Consider the following 21,456-nt stretch of genomic DNA (forward strand, 5'->3'; position numbering starts at 1 on the left):
ACTACAATAAAACATGAGTTTTACATTTTAATTAACTATTACAGTTGTATTTTTAGGAAAGATAGGAAATTAAAGAACAATGTCATTTCTGCTATACTTCCAAAATGGCATTATTCAAAGGAAATAAATGATTAGATTTTAATTTATATCCGTTTAATGTATTTCAATGCTGAATACGGTGTATTATCAGTTTAAATGCAAATAAATGCGCGCACATCAAAGCAATAATGGCAAGAAAACGATATCGACTGACATTTAAGCCGTTCTACGAACAATGTGTCTAAAAGTTTTCATAGATGTGAGTGAAACTAGCCGATAGCATTTCTTTTCTCTTTTTTTCCAAAACATGTTTATTTTATAAAAAAATTTTGGATGAAACATTGAATTTAAATGAATAAAAGATTAAAATAAATAAATAAATAAATAAATGCTCAGCAAAACCAAGTATAAAATAAAGTCGATGAATAAAAAATAATATAAAACTGATAATATAATGTGTAAAAATTACTTTGAAAGGGTTAAAACAAAAAAGTTAATAAAAAAAAGTGTAACAAACATTGCGTGCAAATAGCTAATATAAAAATTAATAACACACACAGTTAAGTAAACTAAGTGAAACAACTTACAAATACAAATAAATACTCGAGGAACGATTAGTTTTTCACGGTGTAAATTTGTTCTTACACTAACAGTATATAACGAATAAACTATGCTATGTAATACAATGCGTAATAAATACACTAACGATATATAATACTAAATGGTTAATGGCATTAACCATTAGATAAAAGGCATTACAATATTTTTTTATGTTATTGATGTATAATAGAGTTAACATAGAATGATGTACACGTGTCTTTGCATATACAATATAAAATCAATCAGAATTTTATTAATATAAATGATAACTACTGATATCTGAAAATGTGGAACTTCAAAAATATAATCAATATTGAAGTAGGCCTTAATCATCTTTACTGAGTTAAAACTCAATCACAACAAGAAATTATCCGTTTAAAATTTTTAATTAATTTGAAACTTAATTCAAGATTATTAGGAGATTAATTTACAAAAACTACCTATATAATTCAGTCAAAATTCTACATTTAGTAGTAATTTCAATCTCTTATATATTATAAAGCTATATTTCGCTTCCTCAGAAGTTAATACAAATCAATAATTTGATCAAAAAAGAAAGAAAAGCGAATGCTTTCGGCCAATTGGTCCATAATTCAATAAAAGAGCGAGTGTAATGCAGACTTCAGCGCTAGTCTATTGGAATGTTATTCGAAAAATTTACGAGCAATTTCTTCAATATTCATTTAGAAGGAAAAAAATTTCTTGCCGAGTAGACAGTTTCATCTACAAAAACTGCTAGACAAAACGATACTTGAAATACTCACTTCAAAATAAATAAAATCATTTTATCTTATGTACTTAATTATACAACCATTCAAACGAACATTTTGACTGTCACAATGATGCATGGATTTCCATAGAATTCTATCACTTACTTTATGGAAAATTGTTAATTATAAACAACTTGACTAAGTACTTGGAAATACAAACAATAGAAAGAAATATCACAAAAAAAATAATTAGATTTATTAAAAATAAAATCATTGCATGATAGAATTTTCAATGTGTTTAGCGCAACAGTCAAAGTGTTAAAATTATATTATTATATATTTATCACTGTTTACTTATATAAATGATAATTCATCTTCGTAAAATTAGTTCGTGAATTATTCGGATAAAAGTTCTCCAATTTTCAAACATAAAAAGGAGCGTAGAACTTTAAATAGAAAAAGGTGTGCGGCTAACGGAATTGGCCTGTATTTTCAAGATGAAAAGATGGAAAAAGGTATTATTTAATCCTCTTTCTCAGCCTTTTCAATATCCTGTTTCTCTTCAGCCTCTGTATCACCTTCGAACTTCGGTCCTGGTGCTTCTTCCCCTTCAAGTACAATTTCCTCTGGATCCGGTGCACGAGGAAGGAAATCCTCTTCAGGATACATTGCCTTGAAGATGCATTTCGCCTTGAAACATTAAAATACAAAGATTGTTTCTCGAAAAAACAATACCTGTATTAAATTCTAAAAATAATTTTAAATAAAATGAACCTGGTTGACAGCGAAATCGAAATCAAGATCTAGGTCTGGACCAGAACAGAGGTGAAGATTAATCGGCGCAGAATCCTTTAATTTAATATCACTCGCAGGCAGGTTTAAGTATAATGACCACAAAACCTGAGGCTTTGTGCTCTCTACAGGCTCTTCCTTGTTGTTTTCTTCACCCTCCTATAAATCGTTTTTTATTTTTTAATAATTTCAATGAAAAACATAGTGTAACAAAACAATTGATAATCCATTTGAATTAATATTTTCCATTAGGATAATATTTGATTCTAAATTAACTTTGATAAATAAAATAAAATATGTAAAATGAACTCTTGCCTGATGATGCGAGTCGCTTGTTGCAGCAACTTATAAAAAATATTCTTTAAAAATAAAGATTCTTTATTAATATTCGTTGTATTATTAATGAATCAAACGAAAAGAAAAAAAAAACATACGAAGAAAAATTATGACTTGGATGAATCATTTGTAAACCATAGACATACCTGAATGTGTCTCTTATCAGGAGAAACAGTCTGCGTATGGCTATGAATAGATGAACGTGTAGCTGATGGATCAAGTGGTTCTGCTTTTAAAAATTTATTAACTGCATAAGACAAATCTTCTTTCGCATTTGTTGTTCGTTTGCATGTCATGTGGACCATAACTATTCGAAACAAAATTTGTTCGTACTACAAAACTTTTTTAATTTTATCCAAAAAGAATGAATTTAAATTTACGTACATAATCCTTGAGGACAAGCATTCGTAGATGGTCCTAATTCAATCACTGTAACAGGTTCTTGATCAGGCTCCTCTGGAGGATAATATAAAAGTGTTAAGTTTTCTTTTTCACCCTGCATAATTGACCTAAAACAAAAATAAACAAATGTTATTGCAAATTTTATTAGACAGTGAAAATTTATTATTACCTGTCTGTAATAAAAATTCCACGTGATATTCGTTGTTCTCCTTCAGAAGCAACAATCTCTGGTGGCAAATGACCCTGACCAACAACCAGATGCTCTAAACTTATTCTTTGTTTACCACTAATAATAGCTTTGCACTTGTCCTTATGTATTATTACGCCATCAAGCTGCCTCTTTAAACAGTAAACGCCTCCGAATACTGCACATAATCTGTAAATAACGACGATAATCATTTTATGTGAATAACAATACTAATCATTATAATAAAGTGTTTCAACAGCTATGATAACTTTACCTACAGAAGCACTGAGGCAATTCACCACTACCGTACATAGGCCAAAGAAAAGGTGTATTTCCATATCGTCCAAGACTATTGAGAAAATGCTTTGTACGATTAACACCATCCCTACATGAAGTTTTATCAGTGGCCATAGCAATTGCTTGAACAACATAATGCTGCACAATCGGTGTCAAACTTTTTGTGTTTAAATATTCTAAAAAGGTCTTGTCACGGAATCCTATTAATTGGTATTGTTACTCGTTACAATTTATACAACAGTAGTTATTTCATCAAAAATGATACTATAATTGTGGCTAACATGATATTTCATATTATGTTCAACCAGCAATGAAAATAAGTATAAAATACCAAAAATTAAATTTACGTTCATCTTATAAATTTTCAAAATTAATGTTTTGTTTAAAATAATGGACTGATCTTGAAATCTCTATTATACTTTTATCCACACTGAAACTACTGTCATCATATCCTACCTCCTCAAAAGCATATAATTAACAAAGAATGTTACAGAGTTCATACTTCATAATTTTAATATAATATACTATTTAACATAACATTATGAGTATAGAACAATTTCATGTTATAAAATAAGGAACAGTAATATATGATAAAATTATAATAACAAGAAAATAATTACCATCAAATTCAGGACTATCAGCTCCTTGCTCCATGCATGAAGTTAACAGTTGCATTAGCATTCTCTTCTCAACAACACTAACAGTTTTATTAGCAAATACATCAGCTCTTGAGCAAGGTACTTGTGTTAGTTTCCCATCCATGAATGTAGCCACTCTTGATACAGCACGGAATTCAGCATAACGAGCAATGTTACTCGAAATCAAGAGCTCGACTAATTCACCACGCGCAAATAGCAACTGTTATAAATAAAATTATAATCAATTTAGACATTTCAATACAGTAATAGTAAGAAAAATAATAGGATATTTAAACGTTTCAATAAATTTATGTATAAAAGATTTTATTTAGTTTTCAGATGGAACTATAGTACCTATTTAACCCATAGGCTGTCGCATTTCTTGAAAATGTAAATGCTATTGTTGAAAACAGATATAGATTATTGGCATAAGTTCAAGTACGAACAAAAAATAAAATCTGTAGATGAAGTCTCTAGAGACACATGCATTCATTCTTTCTGGACGAGTTTAATTATCGAATTTAATATAATGTTACTAATATTTTTATACCTTTGGAGCCAAATCAATATTAAATTTTCTGTATTCTTTTTTTATACGTTCTATACTCCACTGTTTTACATTCTCCTTTTTTTCAATTTTATCATCATCTACTTTCTCATCCCCGCTACCACTGTTATCCCCATTACCATCAGTCTGAGTATCCTTTGAAGAAACTACCGGTAAATCTGCTTCTCTGTAATAAAAATGCAGTTAAGCTTCATTTTAATCAAAAGATACAAATTATATAAACACTTACTTTGCAATATACCAGGTTTCCTCAATATTTTCAACAGTAGAATATTGATTACTAGCTTCTAAAAATTGTTCTTCAGGGTTTAAATCTAGATTAAATGCATTTTTAGTATTATTTCCAGAAACTTTCAGATCGTCTATCCATTTCTGGAGACCATCAAAGTTAAATGTTGCCCATAGTCCTCCATAATATTCATTACTGCAAAAATAATGTTAATAATCAGTATCTTTTCTAACTCATATACCATATAAAGATGTTTCTAGGTACAGGATGAATTTATAAAATTAATGTTAAAAGTGCCTTTTAAAAAAGTAGCAGATATTTTGATGATTACTATATTCTTTTATTAATTTAAATTCATCTAAACTAACTAGATGATAACTTATTTGCAAAACAAGTTGCTATCCTAAATGTGTTAATAACTTAGGTGCAGAATAATATAAAACATTGTTATCATATAACAGATATTATATTGACAAACTTTTTATTAATCTAAGCCTTAATTAAAATGGTAGATATGAAACAATTTAATCTCACAAAACTTAAAATTCAATCCATGAAATATAGACAAATATTTATTAATGTTCTTCTATTATCAATAAAAAAGAAATATTATACTTTTATTATTAGTAGTATGATTGTTAGTAATAATAGATGTATTCAATATAGCATACTCAAATCCTTCTATACAATTTTGATACTTTTCATACATATATTAGGGTAACATACTTCTTTTCTTTATTATAATTTGAAACATAATTATTGTGTAACTCCATAATAATATATCTCAATATCCAAGTTTAATAGTTCATACAGTAGTAAGACCAAAATATTATAGTTAATGTATTAGCAAATATTTTTGCATAAAAATTAATTAAAAAATTATAATACAGTAATATACTTTAAAAAATGAAACAACTACTAAGCTCTAAGTTATTTGAACATATGAGTATATTAAACATATTAAGACTACTTATTGAAGCCTGTATATTTTCACAGCATAATTTTCAAAGCTAAAGAACCAGAATATTTTTAACAAATTTATATAAAATTCATAATCAAGTGTTCTTTTAAACTATACAAGTGCACAGATATTTAATATATTAATATACAACATATCATATATTGTGCAATGTAACAGTATTACAAAGCATGAAGTGAAAAGAAATTGGAAAAACAAGTAAAAGAGAAACCGGCTACGTATGAAAGAGCACACGCGCATACGCAAAGAAGCCGAACCGAATATACCTGTCTAAATGAAGAACCTTTTTCCCAATTCTACTTGCTGCTGCTGCAACAATAGACTCCGTCATACCTATAATATTACCAGATTATTATTATTATATATATATAAAATCAAAAATTGTCAAAATAAATGATACATATGTTGAAAAAATCAATACCTGTCCCTACGACAACGACATCGTATTCATTTGGCAGATAATCCTCCATTGCTTCCAGCTGTAAATTACGACAGACTAAAAGACTTCGAGCAGAAACAGTATTTCAATTCAATGAAAGAACAACTTAAAAATCATTTCTAAAGAATTTTTTTTAAATTACATTCAGCGAAGGGCCACTTCTGTTCCTCTTTCGCCCTGAATTTTCACCGTTTCTCTGAACAGACTCGAAACGCCACTTTGACAGAACAGAACGCTATAAGCTGGAACTGAAGTCGAACCTGATTCGTCTAGGCTTAGAGCGCTTTCAGACTAGCCACAAAATGTAGCACGACGAATGCGCCTCACTAATGTTGCGGACCACCACGGACACGGACCACGTCGTGGTGGCGCCAGCAACCAACCGTGAATTACATGGGAACGAGGTTTTTTGGTTATTAAAAAGGTCTGTACTTTTGAGAATATAGTAAAAGAAGATCAGCTTCTCTTAGGAGCAACATGTCTAATTAGTCAGTAGTTGTAGTTGCTATCCAGTTTATCCACGTGGCAGTGTATTCTTTAAATCAACACTACATCTTTTACATAATATCACATTTGTTAGATAACCAGGAAAGAAGAGCAAGAGATTGCACCTGCTGCACCGGGTACAGTCTTTGTTTTGTGAAAAATTTCTCATACAGCAAACCACTGGTATTCTTTTACAATTAGTTATTATTCTAGTATTAATTACAAAATTCTCTTCTATTCTTATTAAAGCATGAATAAAAGCAAACCTAGATTTACCAGAGTACAAAGTTCAAACAGAGGCATAAGGTGTTTAAAAATATTTATTAGATGATTAAGCAATTTCATTCGCATTGTTTTAGTTGCTGTAAATGAAATATTACTTTTTTTTTATTAAAGTAAATTGTAATAAAAAGATCAAGCAAATGGTGGAAAATATATATTTAATTGAACTATAGTTCCTTAAAATATATTTTCTAACTATACATTTTATAACAATAACAGAATAATAAATAAATAATCATCTGAATAAAAGCTCTTTTATTAAAATTTTTTTAAAACTGCTATAAGGGGATTATAAATTAATGATTTGACATCTTTACCCCACAAATAATCTACATGATTGAATTTTGGACACGAGATTTTCCACGTCCCTATAACATTTGGTAGCCTATCCGTAAGTTTTTTCACGTCTGCGGGATCGGTTAAAAAATCGTTGTCACTATAAAATATCGCAATCGGGACTTTTATCTTTTCAAGATCATATATTGGCGGTTGCGTTGATCCATAGATTTTTAAATTTTCTTGTGCTCCGTAATCAAATTTACGAAACGATCCTATCAAAAGAAAATAATATTGTTATTACAATTATATTACTTTATTTAATCAGATATAATATTTTGACTCCATTGAAAAATGTATTAGTAAAAGATGAATGCTTTCTAAAAGAAAACATTCATGTATTCATGCATTAGACAGTTAATTTTATTTGTTAATTATTTTTGAGAACAATTCTAATTAAATAAAGAAGAAAAAGATTGAAAAATTCACCTGATAGTATACTTTGGCTATAATGAATAATCTGCTTAGCAGAAGCACCAGCTGGGAAATGCCCTAAAATTAATGGCAGCATAGACTTATCTAATTGATCACTACCAAATCCAGCAATTAAAGAAAACCAGCACACACAGAAACCTTTAGTAAGACTATCTGGAGCATTTCGAATTAGGGTACCCAAAGCTCGTGCTTGTAATCTGCTGCGTGGGAACCACTGGTGTACATTACAGTAAGAGGATCCCCACTAAAACACACTTATTATAAAAATGTCAGCAAAACATAGGAGAAAATAATTAGATCAGAGGTAGATTTATTTATCAGATACATAAATACATTCCGTTTGTTATTAAATTCATTCTAATTAAAAATTTATGTTGTGATTTTATAAGGAATCTGATTTAATCTAATAATTGACCACCTCTGATCATAATAATTATTTTGCATATCTAAAAACACACCTCCATCAAGCCATAAAAATGAACAATCAATTTAAGCAGAGGACTCCTCTGATTTGAAAGAAATGCTACTGGTGCCAAACTAACCATTCCCTTAATCTTTCGATTATATTCAGGTTTTTCACTGGCCATTATATAAAATGCAGTTGTACCTTGACTATAACCCACATAATAGAGTTCTGTATATCCAGTGTATTCTAAAATATAGTCTATTGTTGTTGGTAAATCGTAATAACCAATTTCATGCCAGCTAAAAGATTATTGAATTATTCACCTGCTAATTAATATGATTATTTTCTTACATATTCATCTATGTATCTTACATTTATTGTTATTTATTAATTTCATTTGTTTATGATATAATTTTTAGACTGTAATTACCTGAAATTCCAAAATTCTCTATCCCTTGTTGTATACTCCTTGTGTTTTCTGGAGTATGCATTACCTCTAGCATTTCCTAACCAAACATCATAACCATTATCACATAAGAGATATGCTAAAGCCTTTCCTGGACCCAGTAATACCCAATCAGCTGAACTCGATAAGAGTCCATGGTGAATCAGAATTGGTACTCGTTTGTTTACATTATGTATGTCATAATTCTCATTCTAAACATTAGATATTTATTTTATTTCAAGTTTATTATAATTTAATCTAATGTTAGTACCTTTTAACTCTTTCGCTACATTACAATTACCTGCAAAAATGTTAATACATTTAAACTTATCAAAATACATGACAGAAGTTACTATAAATTATAAATAATAAATTAGTTATGATTATATTTAATAATATAATATTAAGTAGTAATCTCTAGTAGAGAAAGAGTTAAATTATTATTTACTTTTACAGTTATTTATTTATAAAGAATAATTTTAGCATGATTACCTTACCTTTGTTGAGTTATCATTTAAAATTGTTTCATTCTTATTAATGTCATGGGAATGCTCGTGTGTATTTTTAGGAAGAACTCGATGTACATTTAAACAATATCCATCTTCTGTCCAAATATTGTGTGTCTCTGGTATGTAATCATGTGTTGCAATTATTTCTGGCTAATATAAAAAGAGCAGTGTTATTCTCTGTTAGCAATGTTATGACAACACAAGAGACAATTTGAAATAAAAACAAATTTACAATTATTAAAATACATTTTTTATGTAACTTATATAAGAAATTATGAATTAACATTAAAAAATATTAAATAGACTAAAACGTATTAATGTTTTTTATTGTCAATGAATAATTTAATGATGTTTAAACAAAATTTAAAAGAAATATTTTTGCAGTAACTGCAATTAAGCACAACAAATTCAATGAAAAATAATAAAGCATCTTACTGTTGTCATATGAGGCTCATCCTGGTTGGCTACTGAGGTCATTATATGAACAGCTACTGCAAGAAACTAGTTTTTGCAACGAAAACGACGTCCAACTTTCACCAAGGAACACTTTTTTTTTTCTACTATCTGTTGTCCTTTTATTTCTCAAGTATTTGTTAAATAAAAAGTATATTTTAAATTATGTGTCACCTTATAAACAGCACTTAATAAATCTCGAAAGATCGAGAAATATCGACACGGTTTGACAAAATTTTATTTCTTAAAATACAACTGGCGAAGTTAAACGTGGATCTTAACATGGAACTGATAAATAGAATAATTCATGCTCATGCGTAATAAGTTACTGAATTTTTTTAAATTATAGAGTTATCCATTTATCTTAGAACGCGCGCACGCAAGGCCAGATGAAGGCGACAGCTGTGTTATAAGTATTCTCACAACAACATTCAAATGTAGATGCATCTACCATCTATTGGCTGTAATTAGAAGTTTAATCGTGTATGTACATAGATCGTTCGCTAATGAATTCATAAGTGTTTGTGAGCGGAGTAGCCGATCGTTTGTTTCCTCCTACACGAGATTATCGTTTCCTTCCCCCATGCGTTACATTAAATATAAAATTGTTTGACAACAGCCATTGACAGCAGCCCAGAAGTTATCTGCGAAGCCAAAGAACAAAAGACAGCTCACTGCTTGCAAGCGCTTATTCATCAGCTGGAAACATGTGTCATCTCTGAATTTTTATAATTACAAGTTTAAAGCAGACATTTGCCAGATTAGTGTTTGATCCAAATAATAAATTCTAGGGACAAAACACCTTATTTTAAAAAGCCCGCCATAGACAAAGGCGTCTTGTGCCCTCTATTAACACCTTCATGACCCCACACTTCTGGTTAGAATTAACAGATGGCAGATGCACCTTTATTTAAATGTATTTGTGAGAATACTTGTGATGCTATTGCCAAACCAGCCTGTTGTTCTTATACGGAGTTCTCAGATAAATGGATGACCTTGTGCAAGAGATAATAGAATATAGAATATAATTTAATTTAAAAAACATTGATAATTTAGTTTTTCAAAAATACATGAAACATTATTCAGTATCTTTATTGTTTAAAGCTATATAAATATAGTATTATAAGTACGTTCTTATGTACAAAGAAAATATTCAATACATACAAACAACTTTAGTGTGTAAATTTACGTATTATACATTTTTTGTAGTAGAAATTTTACGCAAGAAGTCAGTAAATGATATATAGGGTATTCCACCTAACTTATGTACCTTAAGTATCTCGGTTGTTTTTGATAATAGAAAAAAATATGATCTCGAGAAAAAACACGATTCGGTATCAAGGGGCAAATATTATGAGCAAAAAATTTTTCTCAAGATCATATTTTAATGACCTGTAACGTGATCTTTGAATAACCTTGTGTATAAGAAATCTATAAATGAATAGGAATAGATGTAAATAATGTAGCAATTATAGTAAGGAGATTGATAATGTAAAGTTACTTAAAATGTCTATCAACTTCAATAAATTTTAGTAAACGTTTAATTAATGATCGTCTGATCTCCCTTATTTATTGCTTAGAGATATTAGCTCCAGCAATTCCAATATGTTACTTCATAATTTCTTAAGAAATCCACTTCAAGATAGAAGTTCAATAACTACATATATGAAGTTACTTGAACTGTATGAACTGTATGTCAACAACACAGATTACAAGCATTTTGTAATTTGTATAAAGCATAAATGTGCGCATTACAATATTTTGAATAAACAAATAAGGAATAGTATTTTCAAAGTAGAAGAATGAAATAAAATAAGTTTAGATTTTACTAATAAATCTATATCAATTCCATGAAACAGCATGCATTTTTTCTCTATGAAATAAGTACTTTTTAAATTCGTGAAGATTATGCTTTTAAATTATGCTTCGTGAAGAAATCGAGGCACAATACCGATTTGATAAATCGAAAAATGCTGAAATCGAATATCATTAAGATCGATAATTTCGATTAATCGATTGTTCTGAAAAAGGTAGTGGAATAGTAGTGTGCAGTGGTTCACAAGGGTATTGTGAATTTGAAGTAACAGATCAAATAAATCGAAGTAAAATTGAAGATGATTGATTACATGTAATTTGATCAGAAAACATAAGTAGGAACCTATTTTTCATAAAGTGATGCCAAGTATATAGTAACGAATTCAGCCAAATGGGTGAAAAACTGCGTCATCACTGACGGATTCTCCCGAAACTGGGACAAAGTGCAGTGTACTCTGGCATTGCGCTTTACCGGAATCTCACTCCATGTCCTAGTACCCTCCCTCCTCTTTCTTCACCCTCTCGCTCTCTCTCTTTCTCTCTTCTTCATTTTCTATCTCTCCCTCTCATTTTCTCTCTTCCTCTTTCTCTTCCCTCCTTCTTCTCTTTCTTACTCTCAGGCTTGACCAATCGTCTCGTCATCCCCGAACCCTGGATCGAAATTGACAGGTAAACATCAAGATTTACGAAATTTTTATTGAATTACTTGTATTTTTAGATAATATTTTTTCCTATAACGTTCATTGCTGTTTATTACATCTACATTTCACTATTGCATTATCAGTAAGTACTAATACTCTATTAAGTACTATGAATTACTTACATAGTTCCAGAGAAGTTGAATACATCCTATATTTTTCTTTATAAATACTGCTTAGTATTCTACACATAATGTTAAAGGTTTGTATTGTAAAAGAACAGATAAAAATATACTTTTTTAATATTGCAGGTAATCAATAACGAATGGTGCAGGTTGAACAACGTAGTGTTTGGAGGGTTCGATACCATGTCAGATGGGGTTGATGCTGGCGGCGGGGAAAACGAGGTAGATTCCCATTCCTGTTCTCAAACTGATGTTGGAGAGTCATCGAATCAAAGAGAAGAGGAAAATTTAGACCCAGATAATGAAGCAGCCCTAAACACCAATTACGATAGCAGTGATGGTGCTGTGCCTGCTTTTAGGTCTGTCATCTTCATGTAATTGATTTTTGGTATTTCAAATGTTTCGATAAACATTTAGATAATCAAGATTTTAAATAGCATATCAAAGGATCCATAACATGTGGACAGGTGTGAAAGGTGTGAAAACTATGAGACTATAAATAAAACAGCATTTTGTGCTCATCAAGATCAATGTTTGGCTAGTGCCGAGCCAGGGGAAAGTGCGGAAAATATTGAGGCTGCTGAAAATGATGGAGATGGAGAAGAAAGTCATCCTGGTATTCGTTCTCATAGAAAAATGTTTGAATGTGATGTTTGCAATATGCAATTTTCAAATGGAGCTAACATGAGGCGGCACAAAGTATTAATTTTCACAATTAAGTTACTGTTGGAGTAAAGGTATGGTATTGTAAAAAAGTAAATAAATTTATTTATAGATGAGACATACTGGTGTAAAGCCATATGAATGTCGTGTGTGCCAAAAAAGATTTTTTCGAAAGGATCACCTGGCAGAACATTTTACAACTCACTCTAAAACTCTGCCATATCATTGTCCAATTTGTAACCGAGGTTTCCAAAGACAAATTGCAATGAGAGCCCATTTTCAGAATGAACATGTTGGCCAACATGACATGGTTAAATCTTGCCCTTTGTGCAATTATCGTGCAGCAACTATGAAGTGCCTCAGGTTACACTTTTTTAATAGGTTAATATCTAATTACTCTAATAATATCGTATCGTTTTAATAAATTACATGTTTAATTAAGTAATTATCATTCTAGACATGGAATAGATTTAGATAATCCAGGACCAAACAGTTCAAGTTCATTAATGAACAGTTGTACTCCGGGAGAAGCTATGCCTTCTGCTCCTCTTTCAGATAGTGGAGATAGTACTGGAAATCGTTCGGCAGATAATGCAACTCCGCCAATGCATTTCCTGACACCTCACATAGAGATATCAATTCCTTATCCAGAACAAACTCCGAACCAACGAAATCCAAGTCCTGCTCCCCTGAACGGAGATAGCCCAAATAGCCCTCAAAGTGCAGATAGTAACAGTAATGCACCAAGTAGTAGTCATCATCAGTTACCTATTAACAGTAGTGGCATCCACAGGTATAAAAGATATTTAAAATATTAATATTAATCTATTATCCAGACTCATTTAGTTTTTTAATTAAAGAAGTCTTGGTGGAAATGAAGACACAATTACACCTTCTATCTCACTAATTCCTATTAAGCAAGAACCAAACAGCAATGGAACTGAAGAAAATGGAGCAACATCTAGTAACCTTCCACTACCGTCTTTGATCAAAGTTTCTCCATTAAAGTCCCTTCTCCGAGATGATTTACGACGCAAACTTTCATCTGGTTCTGGAAATAATAACAACAACAATAATAATGGTAATTCTACTGTTTTATTATACAAATCATTGTTGTTATTAATAAGTTCATATAATTTAATATTTGCCAATATTAGTTATATTTATTTATGATATTTTGGCTTTAGATGGATCTATTTAGAATGTTAATCAATCAAATATTAATTTGAAAGGTTTAAATGTTTGCTCACTAATACACCTATAGCTTTACTTTAATTGAATAATTCATACAAGTGTAGATTCAATTCATTTTGTAATAGGTAATAACACTTCAAATTCAAATTCCCATTCAAGAGGAGAACCTCCTAGTTCAACAAGGCCCGATCAACGAAGCAATGGGCTTCAGTGTGCTCATTGTAAAATCACTTTCCCCGATCAAACATTGTATTTTCTGCATAAAGGGTGTCATAGTGAGAGTAATCCTTGGAAATGCAACATTTGTGGCGAACAATGTTGCAATTTGTACCAATTCAATTCACACCTATTAAGCAAAAGTCATCAGTAGTAAAAAAAAAAGCAAAAAGAAAAAATAACGTTGTTTGTAGAGTCATAGAATCTCGATTATTTAAATATTTATTAAATAATATAATCAATTTTAATATGATTTATACAAAGAATACTAAAAGCTTGAACCAAAAAGAAACACATTTTACAGAAAAATATTTTTACTTGATTTAATATTTACATCTCGATTTACATTAACAAAAAAAAAAAAAAATCAAATAATCGAGATTCGAGGACTGATTTTGAGATCTGGAAGAAGTTGTGCCTTCACCAAAATACCTTTGCCAACATTCACATTCGTCCAAATCGTGCTAATTTATGATGGTATGAACAATCCGTCCATGGGGCTTTATTAAAACGTATTCCAGAAGCTCTATCTATAATTTTAAACCTAGTTGTGTATACTTAGATTTAAAGAAAGAAATAAACATTGAATACCAATTCTTTTTGCACACCGTTTTTTGTTTGGCACTTTTATAAAATTTGATATAACTTATTTTTATTGCATTAAAATAGAGTAGTTATTAATTTAAAAAAAAAAGAATAATTAAGATTACACTATATACAAATTAAATTTTGGTCCTTAATTTATTATTATGGTGCAAAAAAAGAATCGGGTTACATGTATCGTTATATATAAATATTAATATATATAAATAGAAGGTGATAGCTGAATATTGTATCAGCTTAAGAAATATTTTATATAGAAATATTTGTACAAAGAAGTATTAAACCTGAAAAAAATACATAAAGAAAGTTATGTTATATTTCAGAGGTATATACTAATACCAGAACGAATTGTTACACAGCTATTCAAATTAAATTTTATAAAAGTATTTATGAATCAGAATTTAAAAACAGAATTCTATGGAAAGCTAAAAATGAGGAGAATGCAAAAGTAAAATGGAATTAGAACTTCATTAAAATTAAATAGAAGTCAAATCAATATTAGCTTTAATACAAATTAGTACAAGAAATTCATTTTGTTATGAAATAACAAAATATGATTTTCCACTCTAGTGTTTCTATAAAAATGATATGTATATACGTTTATACAAAGTACCCAATTTGTTTGCAATCTAACGTGTATATTGCCTTTGAAAATGATACAAAAAGTACATTTAAATAGAGTTATATATGCAACACAAATTATATATTTAATATTATGTCAAAATAAAAATAATAAGATGCGGCAGATTATGCAGTTAAATTGGGTATTCTGTATATATTTTATTTTAAACAAATATACCGAGAGATGTACGCACGAAAACTGTTGTCAATGGTTGTAATTATTTAAAAATCGTTCCATAAATTGTGTAGTATTTAAAACAATCTATTATATTATTATAACTATTGTATTAATTATCAACACATAAGTTATTTATTGTTTCTTTGCATTCCAATGTGCTAAGTTTTAAATACGACCGGGTCTTGATGATGTTCTTTTATTTAAAAATTTATTTCTTGTTTCTAATTTTTCTATTTTATCTTTCATCTACAGTATTTCACAGTTTGGAATACTAAAATTTTTCAAACTAATTATTTTTGCTATTAAATAAAACTCTAATGAATTAAAATTGTCTAAAATTAAAGGAAAAAACATTTATTTCAATAATATATGTAATTAAGGCATCTTGTTTTAATTAAAATGAAACTATTTTTAACGCTTTAAGGTAAACACAGACCAATTAAGAAATTAATAATTAATAGTAGTTAATTGTTAATTATAAAGTAAGTTGTATGAAACAAAGAAATTTAAATTAACATTGTCAAAGCACAAATTTCTTTAACACCTTTATATAAATACACCCCATACAAAAAAAGTTAAAGAAAATTTTTGTTCTAAATTTTCATATTTTATAGAAAAATTGTACTAGGTCATGAAAGATAATGTTTTTAGTAATATAACAAAAATCATGTAATATTCGGTATAAACTGTATGTATAAAAAGAGAAATTATTTCAGAGTTAACTTAATAAATTTTAATATTAATTTTTTTTATATAAGAATTGAAAATTGTTTATGTTGTAACTTTGATTTAATGAATATAATTGAAATATATATGGAACTTATACAATTTTTCTATATATACCGCAGTTCACCAGAGTCCATAACTGCGACGCGCAGGTTGGAAGATGGTGGGGGAACGCAGCGAGCTCTCTGCTAATCGCTTTCCACTTCCGGTTGGGAGTATCGCCAATCAGGGCGAAGATGCGCACTAGAGAAGCGCAAAGAACGAAAACTTGTCTTTTCGCAGTTATGGACTCTGGTGAACTGCGGTATACATATATGTATATATATCAGGTATAGTATTTGTGCTTGTAGCCGCAGATTATATGACAAAAGCCTGCGCAATATTGTAGTGAAAAATTATTGACTGTTATTTATGACACCTGTTGCTCTTTATGGACTTTTCGATTGAACCACTATTTTTGAATTTAAATACATTCTGAAAGATTTGTGTATAAATTCAAATTTTAATCATGGTACCCAGAGGTAAAATACTAAGCATTTTTCGTAGAACTATACTTTCTTTCCTATTTATTACTTTTTTAAAATGTCAAAACAAATGTTTATTAATTTCTAGGATAGAAAATACAAAAACTAAAGGAAAAAAATTAATATTCATTTTCTTGTCAAATATATAAATACTTAAACAAATACGCCATTTTGAAATGTGACTTTGACATTTTGTTTTGTGTTTCTTGCTTTCTTTTTCTCCATTTTCTAACATTGTTGATCTAAATACAAGGTTATGATTTAAATCACTTTTTAAACTCATTTTTATTGTAAAGATAGGTCTAATTTTAAGTAATAACGAATTTGTAAGTTGTAGATAATTGAATTTTGTACATTTTCCTTTAGGTTTACTTTTTGAAGTTTTACAGAAATTTTGGAACTTGTATTATCTTTTATGTAATGTTTAGAAAATAATACTTTCTATGTATAACAAGTACATCTTTTTATACATGTACTTTTAATATATAGAAATCAACAATGGGTAAAAGTGAAGAAAAAAATGAAAGTACAATATGTCCAGGTGAATCAACTTTTCTTACAAAGCCATCAAGTAAGGCTAGTAAGATGCTAGAAGCTGCATTATTACAGATGGATGACATAATTTCGGGTAAACCTTTATTGTTTTTATAGTTGTATTTCAAATTAATTTTATTTCAAATATACATAAATGAATAGTTCCTTGAATTTAAAAATATTTAAAACTTACATTAATTATTTAATAAACATTTGAATTTTTAACAATTTTATTATTTTAATAGGTGCCTGTGCAGAAAGTAATAATGATGGAAATATGGAATGGAAGGACCCAGTTAAAGAGGCTACAAAAAATCTGGTCACAGCAATTAAAAGTTCTCCTAGGCCTCCATCTCCACCAGATATAACTACCATTGAAATTTTATTGCAATGGATGCAACCAGTATGTGAATTCAAATGTTTATATTTTTAATTATTTCAATTGTACTATATTATTTGATAGTATTGTGTTATATGATTAGTAAATTATTGTATTGTTTATACAAAAGTATGATGTTGCAGGAACGCTTAAGAAAATTGGAAAACGATCGTGAAGCATTACACATGGAAGTATCAGTTTTATCAGAACAGGTGGATGCACAGTGTAATAAAATCCAAGAACTGGAGAGTATGTTAAGGGAGAAGAAGGATTCACTCAGAAGGATGGAGGAGGCATTACAAAAAGTAATTTTATTTGTTTATTCCTGTAATCATAATGCTATTATTATTTGATGATATGGTCTATACTTTCATTTAAATTTTACTGCATTTTAATTTAATTTGTATTCATATTTCCACTCTTATTTTCATTTTATTTAACAATTCTGCTTTTTAAAGGAAATACTTGCAAGAAGCGCTTTAGAAACACAAAAATTAGAGCTTTTGAGCTCGTTGTCAGAAATGAAACTCAGACAAGCAAGTTTAGAGCACGAAACTCTTCGAAGTACAAATACTGTGTCAAATGTAAGTTAATTGAAATATTCAAAATTAAATTAAAATTTTTAATTTTTATAAAAAGTTACATGTACGCCTTTTTTAAAATATATCGAAATAGAGGAAAACATTAGTGTTAGTGGTTTATTATAGGGAGAAAGATTTGGAAGGCATACGAGTCAGTATAGTAGTCTTCCAAGGCCACCGAGTTCTTCGAAGAAAGGCGTAGTGTTTGGTAAGATACCCAGTTTAGTTTATGGAGCACACACGACGGTACCATTGGCCGTTAGAGGAGCATCCGCGAGATGCCTGTCTGCACCTACCTTAGGTTGCGATTGATTTCTCCTTTAAGCATGCATTTTCAGTTTGTTTAAAAAATAACTATTTTTCTTCTGTATGACAGGCAGTCGTGGCTAATACTGTAATTAACAGTGACTGAATCTGTTTTTTTAAAGCTTCATTTTTGTTTTTGCATGAATATTTTTATTTATATTTTATTTGATCTAATAATAAATAATTACTTAGTGAAACAGTACTATATACTGAAAATATTTAGATAGAATATTTATTGTATTAATACTTGGTTTTATAGCTTATCATAATTTATGAGAATAAATTACAATAATTCAAATTTATAACATTTTTTTCATTAATATTTTATAAATAACTAAAAAACATTAAAAAGTGTACTATTTTAGCTTAATTTAATAATGCATCGGAACAAGATAATAATTTTAAATATTTGTACAAGCTGTGTCGAAGTTTCATTGCTCAAAAACAAAAAAAAAAGAATTAGAGTTAATATTTAATGGCTAAATCAGTCAAGAATCATATTGATCTTGATTGATTATTTATGATATGTACCAAAGTGCTAGCCATATATAGTGAACTTAATATTATAAATCCTTTAATTATTTTTTTTATTTCAGCCGAAGAAGAGAAAGCAATTATCATAGAAAACTCGAATTCTCGAGTAGAATTGATTACACAGAAACCTTTGGCAGACCTTTCAATGGAAGAAATTGGAACTTGGCTTGCGAACATAGGATTGGAATGTTATGCGAGTGAACTTAGACGATGGGGCGCCACTGGATCAAAATTATTTGACTGTTCGCAACAGCAATTAGAAAAGGAAATAGAAATTAAGAATGTTTTTCATAAAAAGAAATTATTGTATGCGATAGAATCAGAAAAGTCCGATAGTGATAAATTTCTTGGAGCAGACAAGGTAATTATCTGCATCAGCAATTACCTTTCATTGTTATTGTTATATATTGTAATTAAATTTGAAACTATTTAAATTACATACAAAACATAGTTATGAAATTATGGGAAATTACAGATGGACAGTGCAGCTGTTTTAAGATGGCTTGATGATATCGGTTTACCACAGCATAAAGAAGCTTTTCATAATGCAAAAGTTGATGGAAGAATGCTGCATCGACTTACTACCGAGGATCTTTTAAACCTTGGTGTTACAGCACAGTTACATGCAGCAAGTCTTAGACGAGGAATTCAGGTATTTTTATTATAATTATTTTAATATAATTAAAAAATAAAATATTTAATAAGATATACTTAATTTCATAGATTTTACGAGAATTAAATTTTGAATTCGATAATCTCGAAAGAAGATCTATCAATGGAAATGGAATGGATGGTAATAATGTTCGTCTGTGGACAAATCATAGAGTGATGGAATGGCTAAGAATGGTTGACTTAGCAGAATATGCTCCAAATATGAGAGGATCTGGAGTGCATGGAGGTTTAATGGTATATGAAGGCAGATTTACTTCAGAACTATTAGCCACATTACTTAGTATCTCTCCTGGGAAAACTCTTCTCCGTAGACATTTAACCACACATTTCAATCAAATCCTTGGTAGAGAAATTGTACAAAGAAAAAGAGAAATAGAGAGCACTCTTGGATTCGTTCCACTTACACTTACTGCTCGTTTGAAGGTAATTTTTTGAATTATTTTTACTTTAAGTAAGGTACATGTATCAAGTCATTATTAATGAATAATAAAAAATAATTTGTTTTCCTGTATGCATACCAAATGGGTTTGACCAAATATAATTTGAGGTATTTTAGACATAAAAATAAATTTGAACAACACAATCAGTTAACGTTACTGATCAATTAAATACATTTAAATGAAATTATTTTCAACAAATAAGAATAAAATAAACACCCGTTGTTGCAATTAAATTTTTATAATATTTTGAATATATGATTCAGGTACCAAAGAAATCTCAGTTCACTTTAAAACGTAAAAAAAGCAAAAACGAAGCAGATTATGGTAACTTGGTTTGTCCACTGGAAACTTCATCACCAGATACCCCGTCAACCCCCACTTCAACTCCAGGAAGTCCCAATTTGAATTCACCTACATTTTAAGTGTTATTATATACCAGTTTGGTAAGTCTAATACAAATAATCTTTTGATCTTCTAAAATTTATTGTTCTGTTTTGCAAATTATCACTTGCATATGTAATTAATTTTTTCAGATCTAAGGGACAACAATCAAAAAAGTGTGATTGCGTGTGAAGAGACCAATTGTAAACAAACAAAATCGTTGGGATCATCTATTTTAACTTTATACTTCATTAATCAAATTTACACGATAAGAATAACAATTGTTTTCAAAAATATATATAGCTGCATTGTTTTTATGCAAAAAATTTTTCTCAAATGAATTTCAATTCATAATTTTTTACTATGTCCCCAAATCCATCCTGTATTTCTCTATGTTTCAAAATCCAAAATGGACTTATAACTAGTTTAAATGTTCAATTTATTTATACAAATGTATATAGATATAATTTATAATTGATCCAGTAGCTTTTCTTTTATCTGTTCATAAGTGCAGATAGCTTATCACCTGATTTAGATTATTTAACATGTATTATATCATATACAATTAAATGTTCATTATATCAAAAGAATAAATAATTAAATACCCGCTTAAAATAGATATATACAATATTTCGGTTTTTATTTATTAAAAATTAAATTACAAATTATTACTCTTAAACGTATCAATTCAAATTTAA

At 29.1% G+C, this 21,456-nt stretch overlaps 4 protein-coding genes and 1 long non-coding RNA gene across 16 annotated transcripts; 3 read left to right on the forward strand and 2 right to left on the reverse strand.

Moving 5' to 3' along the window:
• Positions 1-123: 123 nt before the first annotated feature.
• Positions 124-6,497, reverse strand: Rep (Rab escort protein). Of its 3 annotated transcripts, none has more exons than XM_034329538.2 (12): positions 6,359-6,497; positions 6,199-6,273; positions 6,044-6,110; positions 4,799-4,993; positions 4,552-4,735; positions 3,984-4,221; positions 3,341-3,563; positions 3,049-3,255; positions 2,862-2,986; positions 2,624-2,784; positions 2,124-2,300; positions 124-2,039 (listed from the first exon to the last, which is right to left on the reverse strand). In XM_034329538.2, exons 2-12 carry the CDS (start codon positions 6,245-6,247, stop codon positions 1,872-1,874), a joined length of 1,794 nt encoding a protein of 597 aa, XP_034185429.1. In that variant the 5' UTR covers positions 6,248-6,273; positions 6,359-6,497; the 3' UTR covers positions 124-1,871. The 3 variants fall into 3 exon arrangements, with proteins under 3 accessions (XP_034185429.1, XP_034185430.1, XP_034185427.1); XM_034329539.2 differs by having other exon boundaries at positions 6,199-6,281; XM_034329536.2 differs by having other exon boundaries at positions 6,199-6,256; positions 6,359-6,495.
• A 297-nt stretch (positions 6,498-6,794) lies between these two features.
• LOC143305525 (uncharacterized) lies at positions 6,795-10,326 on the forward strand. Its single transcript, XR_013062537.1, has 3 exons — positions 6,795-6,885; positions 9,500-10,051; positions 10,188-10,326. It is a non-coding gene; the product is annotated as an uncharacterized LOC143305525 (long non-coding RNA).
• On the reverse strand, positions 7,190-9,695 carry LOC117606725 (lipase 3). Its single transcript, XM_034329550.2, has 6 exons — positions 9,551-9,695; positions 9,104-9,265; positions 8,592-8,818; positions 8,214-8,460; positions 7,750-7,999; positions 7,190-7,535 (listed from the first exon to the last, which is right to left on the reverse strand). The coding sequence occupies exons 1-6, from the start codon at positions 9,590-9,592 to the stop codon at positions 7,243-7,245; spliced, it is 1,221 nt and encodes a 406-aa protein (XP_034185441.2). The 5' UTR covers positions 9,593-9,695; the 3' UTR covers positions 7,190-7,242.
• Positions 10,327-11,567: 1,241 nt separating the features above from the next.
• LOC117606724 (uncharacterized) lies at positions 11,568-14,654 on the forward strand. 3 transcript variants are annotated; one of them, XM_076689555.1, is made up of 7 exons: positions 11,568-12,166; positions 12,333-12,580; positions 12,674-12,905; positions 12,982-13,250; positions 13,327-13,662; positions 13,730-13,950; positions 14,189-14,654. In XM_076689555.1, the coding sequence occupies exons 2-7, from the start codon at positions 12,390-12,392 to the stop codon at positions 14,431-14,433; spliced, it is 1,494 nt and encodes a 497-aa protein (XP_076545670.1). In that variant the 5' UTR covers positions 11,568-12,166; positions 12,333-12,389; the 3' UTR covers positions 14,434-14,654. The 3 variants fall into 3 exon arrangements, with proteins under 3 accessions (XP_076545670.1, XP_076545669.1, XP_034185440.1); XM_076689554.1 differs by having other exon boundaries at positions 11,569-12,052; XM_034329549.2 differs by having other exon boundaries at positions 11,570-12,052; positions 12,333-12,565.
• Positions 14,655-16,628: 1,974 nt separating this feature from the next.
• Liprin-beta (liprin-beta 1) lies at positions 16,629-21,137 on the forward strand. Of its 8 annotated transcripts, none has more exons than XM_076689533.1 (11): positions 16,629-16,736; positions 17,421-17,559; positions 17,711-17,868; positions 17,988-18,149; positions 18,303-18,428; positions 18,552-18,726; positions 19,328-19,626; positions 19,741-19,917; positions 19,989-20,360; positions 20,641-20,820; positions 20,911-21,137. In XM_076689533.1, exons 1-10 carry the CDS (start codon positions 16,644-16,646, stop codon positions 20,797-20,799), a joined length of 1,860 nt encoding a protein of 619 aa, XP_076545648.1. In that variant the 5' UTR covers positions 16,629-16,643; the 3' UTR covers positions 20,800-20,820; positions 20,911-21,137. The 8 variants fall into 8 exon arrangements, with proteins under 8 accessions (XP_076545648.1, XP_034185439.2, XP_034185435.2 ...); XM_034329548.2 differs by having other exon boundaries at positions 18,552-18,633; positions 20,911-21,136; XM_034329544.2 differs by lacking the exon at positions 16,629-16,736 and adding an exon at positions 16,745-16,928 and having other exon boundaries at positions 17,473-17,559; positions 20,911-21,136.
• The last annotated feature ends 319 nt before the right edge of the window (positions 21,138-21,456 follow it).

This window comes from Osmia lignaria, chromosome 8 (genome assembly GCF_051020975.1).
Source record: "Osmia lignaria lignaria isolate PbOS001 chromosome 8, iyOsmLign1, whole genome shotgun sequence".
NCBI classification, from domain to species: domain Eukaryota; kingdom Metazoa; phylum Arthropoda; class Insecta; order Hymenoptera; family Megachilidae; genus Osmia; species Osmia lignaria.

What these genes read in the sequence shown, in the direction of transcription:
- LOC117606725 (XM_034329550.2), bottom strand. Translation starts at nt 9,592, where the DNA reads ATGACCTCAGTAGCCAACCAGGATGAGCCTCATATGACAACA. An exon ending in ATGAGCCTCATATGACAACA is followed by an intron (nt 9,266 to 9,550) that starts GTAAGATGCTTT and finishes TTTTTATATTAG; the next exon opens with CCAGAAATAATTGCAACACA. An exon ending in TAAATGATAACTCAACAAAG is followed by an intron (nt 8,819 to 9,103) that starts GTAAGGTAATCA and finishes TCTAATGTTTAG; the next exon opens with AATGAGAATTATGACATACA.
- Rep (XM_034329538.2), bottom strand. Translation starts at nt 6,247, where the DNA reads ATGGAGGATTATCTGCCAAATGAATACGATGTCGTTGTCGTAGGGACA. An exon ending in TGTCGTTGTCGTAGGGACAG is followed by an intron (nt 6,111 to 6,198) that starts GTATTGATTTTT and finishes GTAATATTATAG; the next exon opens with GTATGACGGAGTCTATTGTT. An exon ending in CTGATAAGAGACACATTCAG is followed by an intron (nt 2,301 to 2,623) that starts GTATGTCTATGG and finishes AACGATTTATAG; the next exon opens with GAGGGTGAAGAAAACAACAA.
- Liprin-beta (XM_076689533.1), top strand. Translation starts at nt 16,644, where the DNA reads ATGCGCACTAGAGAAGCGCAAAGAACGAAAACTTGTCTTTTCGCAGTT. An exon ending in CCTGTCTGCACCTACCTTAG is followed by an intron (nt 18,727 to 19,327) that starts GTTGCGATTGAT and finishes TTTTTATTTCAG; the next exon opens with CCGAAGAAGAGAAAGCAATT. An exon ending in CACTTACTGCTCGTTTGAAG is followed by an intron (nt 20,361 to 20,640) that starts GTAATTTTTTGA and finishes TATATGATTCAG; the next exon opens with GTACCAAAGAAATCTCAGTT.
- LOC117606724 (XM_076689555.1), top strand. Translation starts at nt 12,390, where the DNA reads ATGTCAGATGGGGTTGATGCTGGCGGCGGGGAAAACGAGGTAGATTCC. An exon ending in CTAACATGAGGCGGCACAAA is followed by an intron (nt 12,906 to 12,981) that starts GTATTAATTTTC and finishes ATTTATTTATAG; the next exon opens with ATGAGACATACTGGTGTAAA. An exon ending in AACAGTAGTGGCATCCACAG is followed by an intron (nt 13,663 to 13,729) that starts GTATAAAAGATA and finishes TTTTAATTAAAG; the next exon opens with AAGTCTTGGTGGAAATGAAG.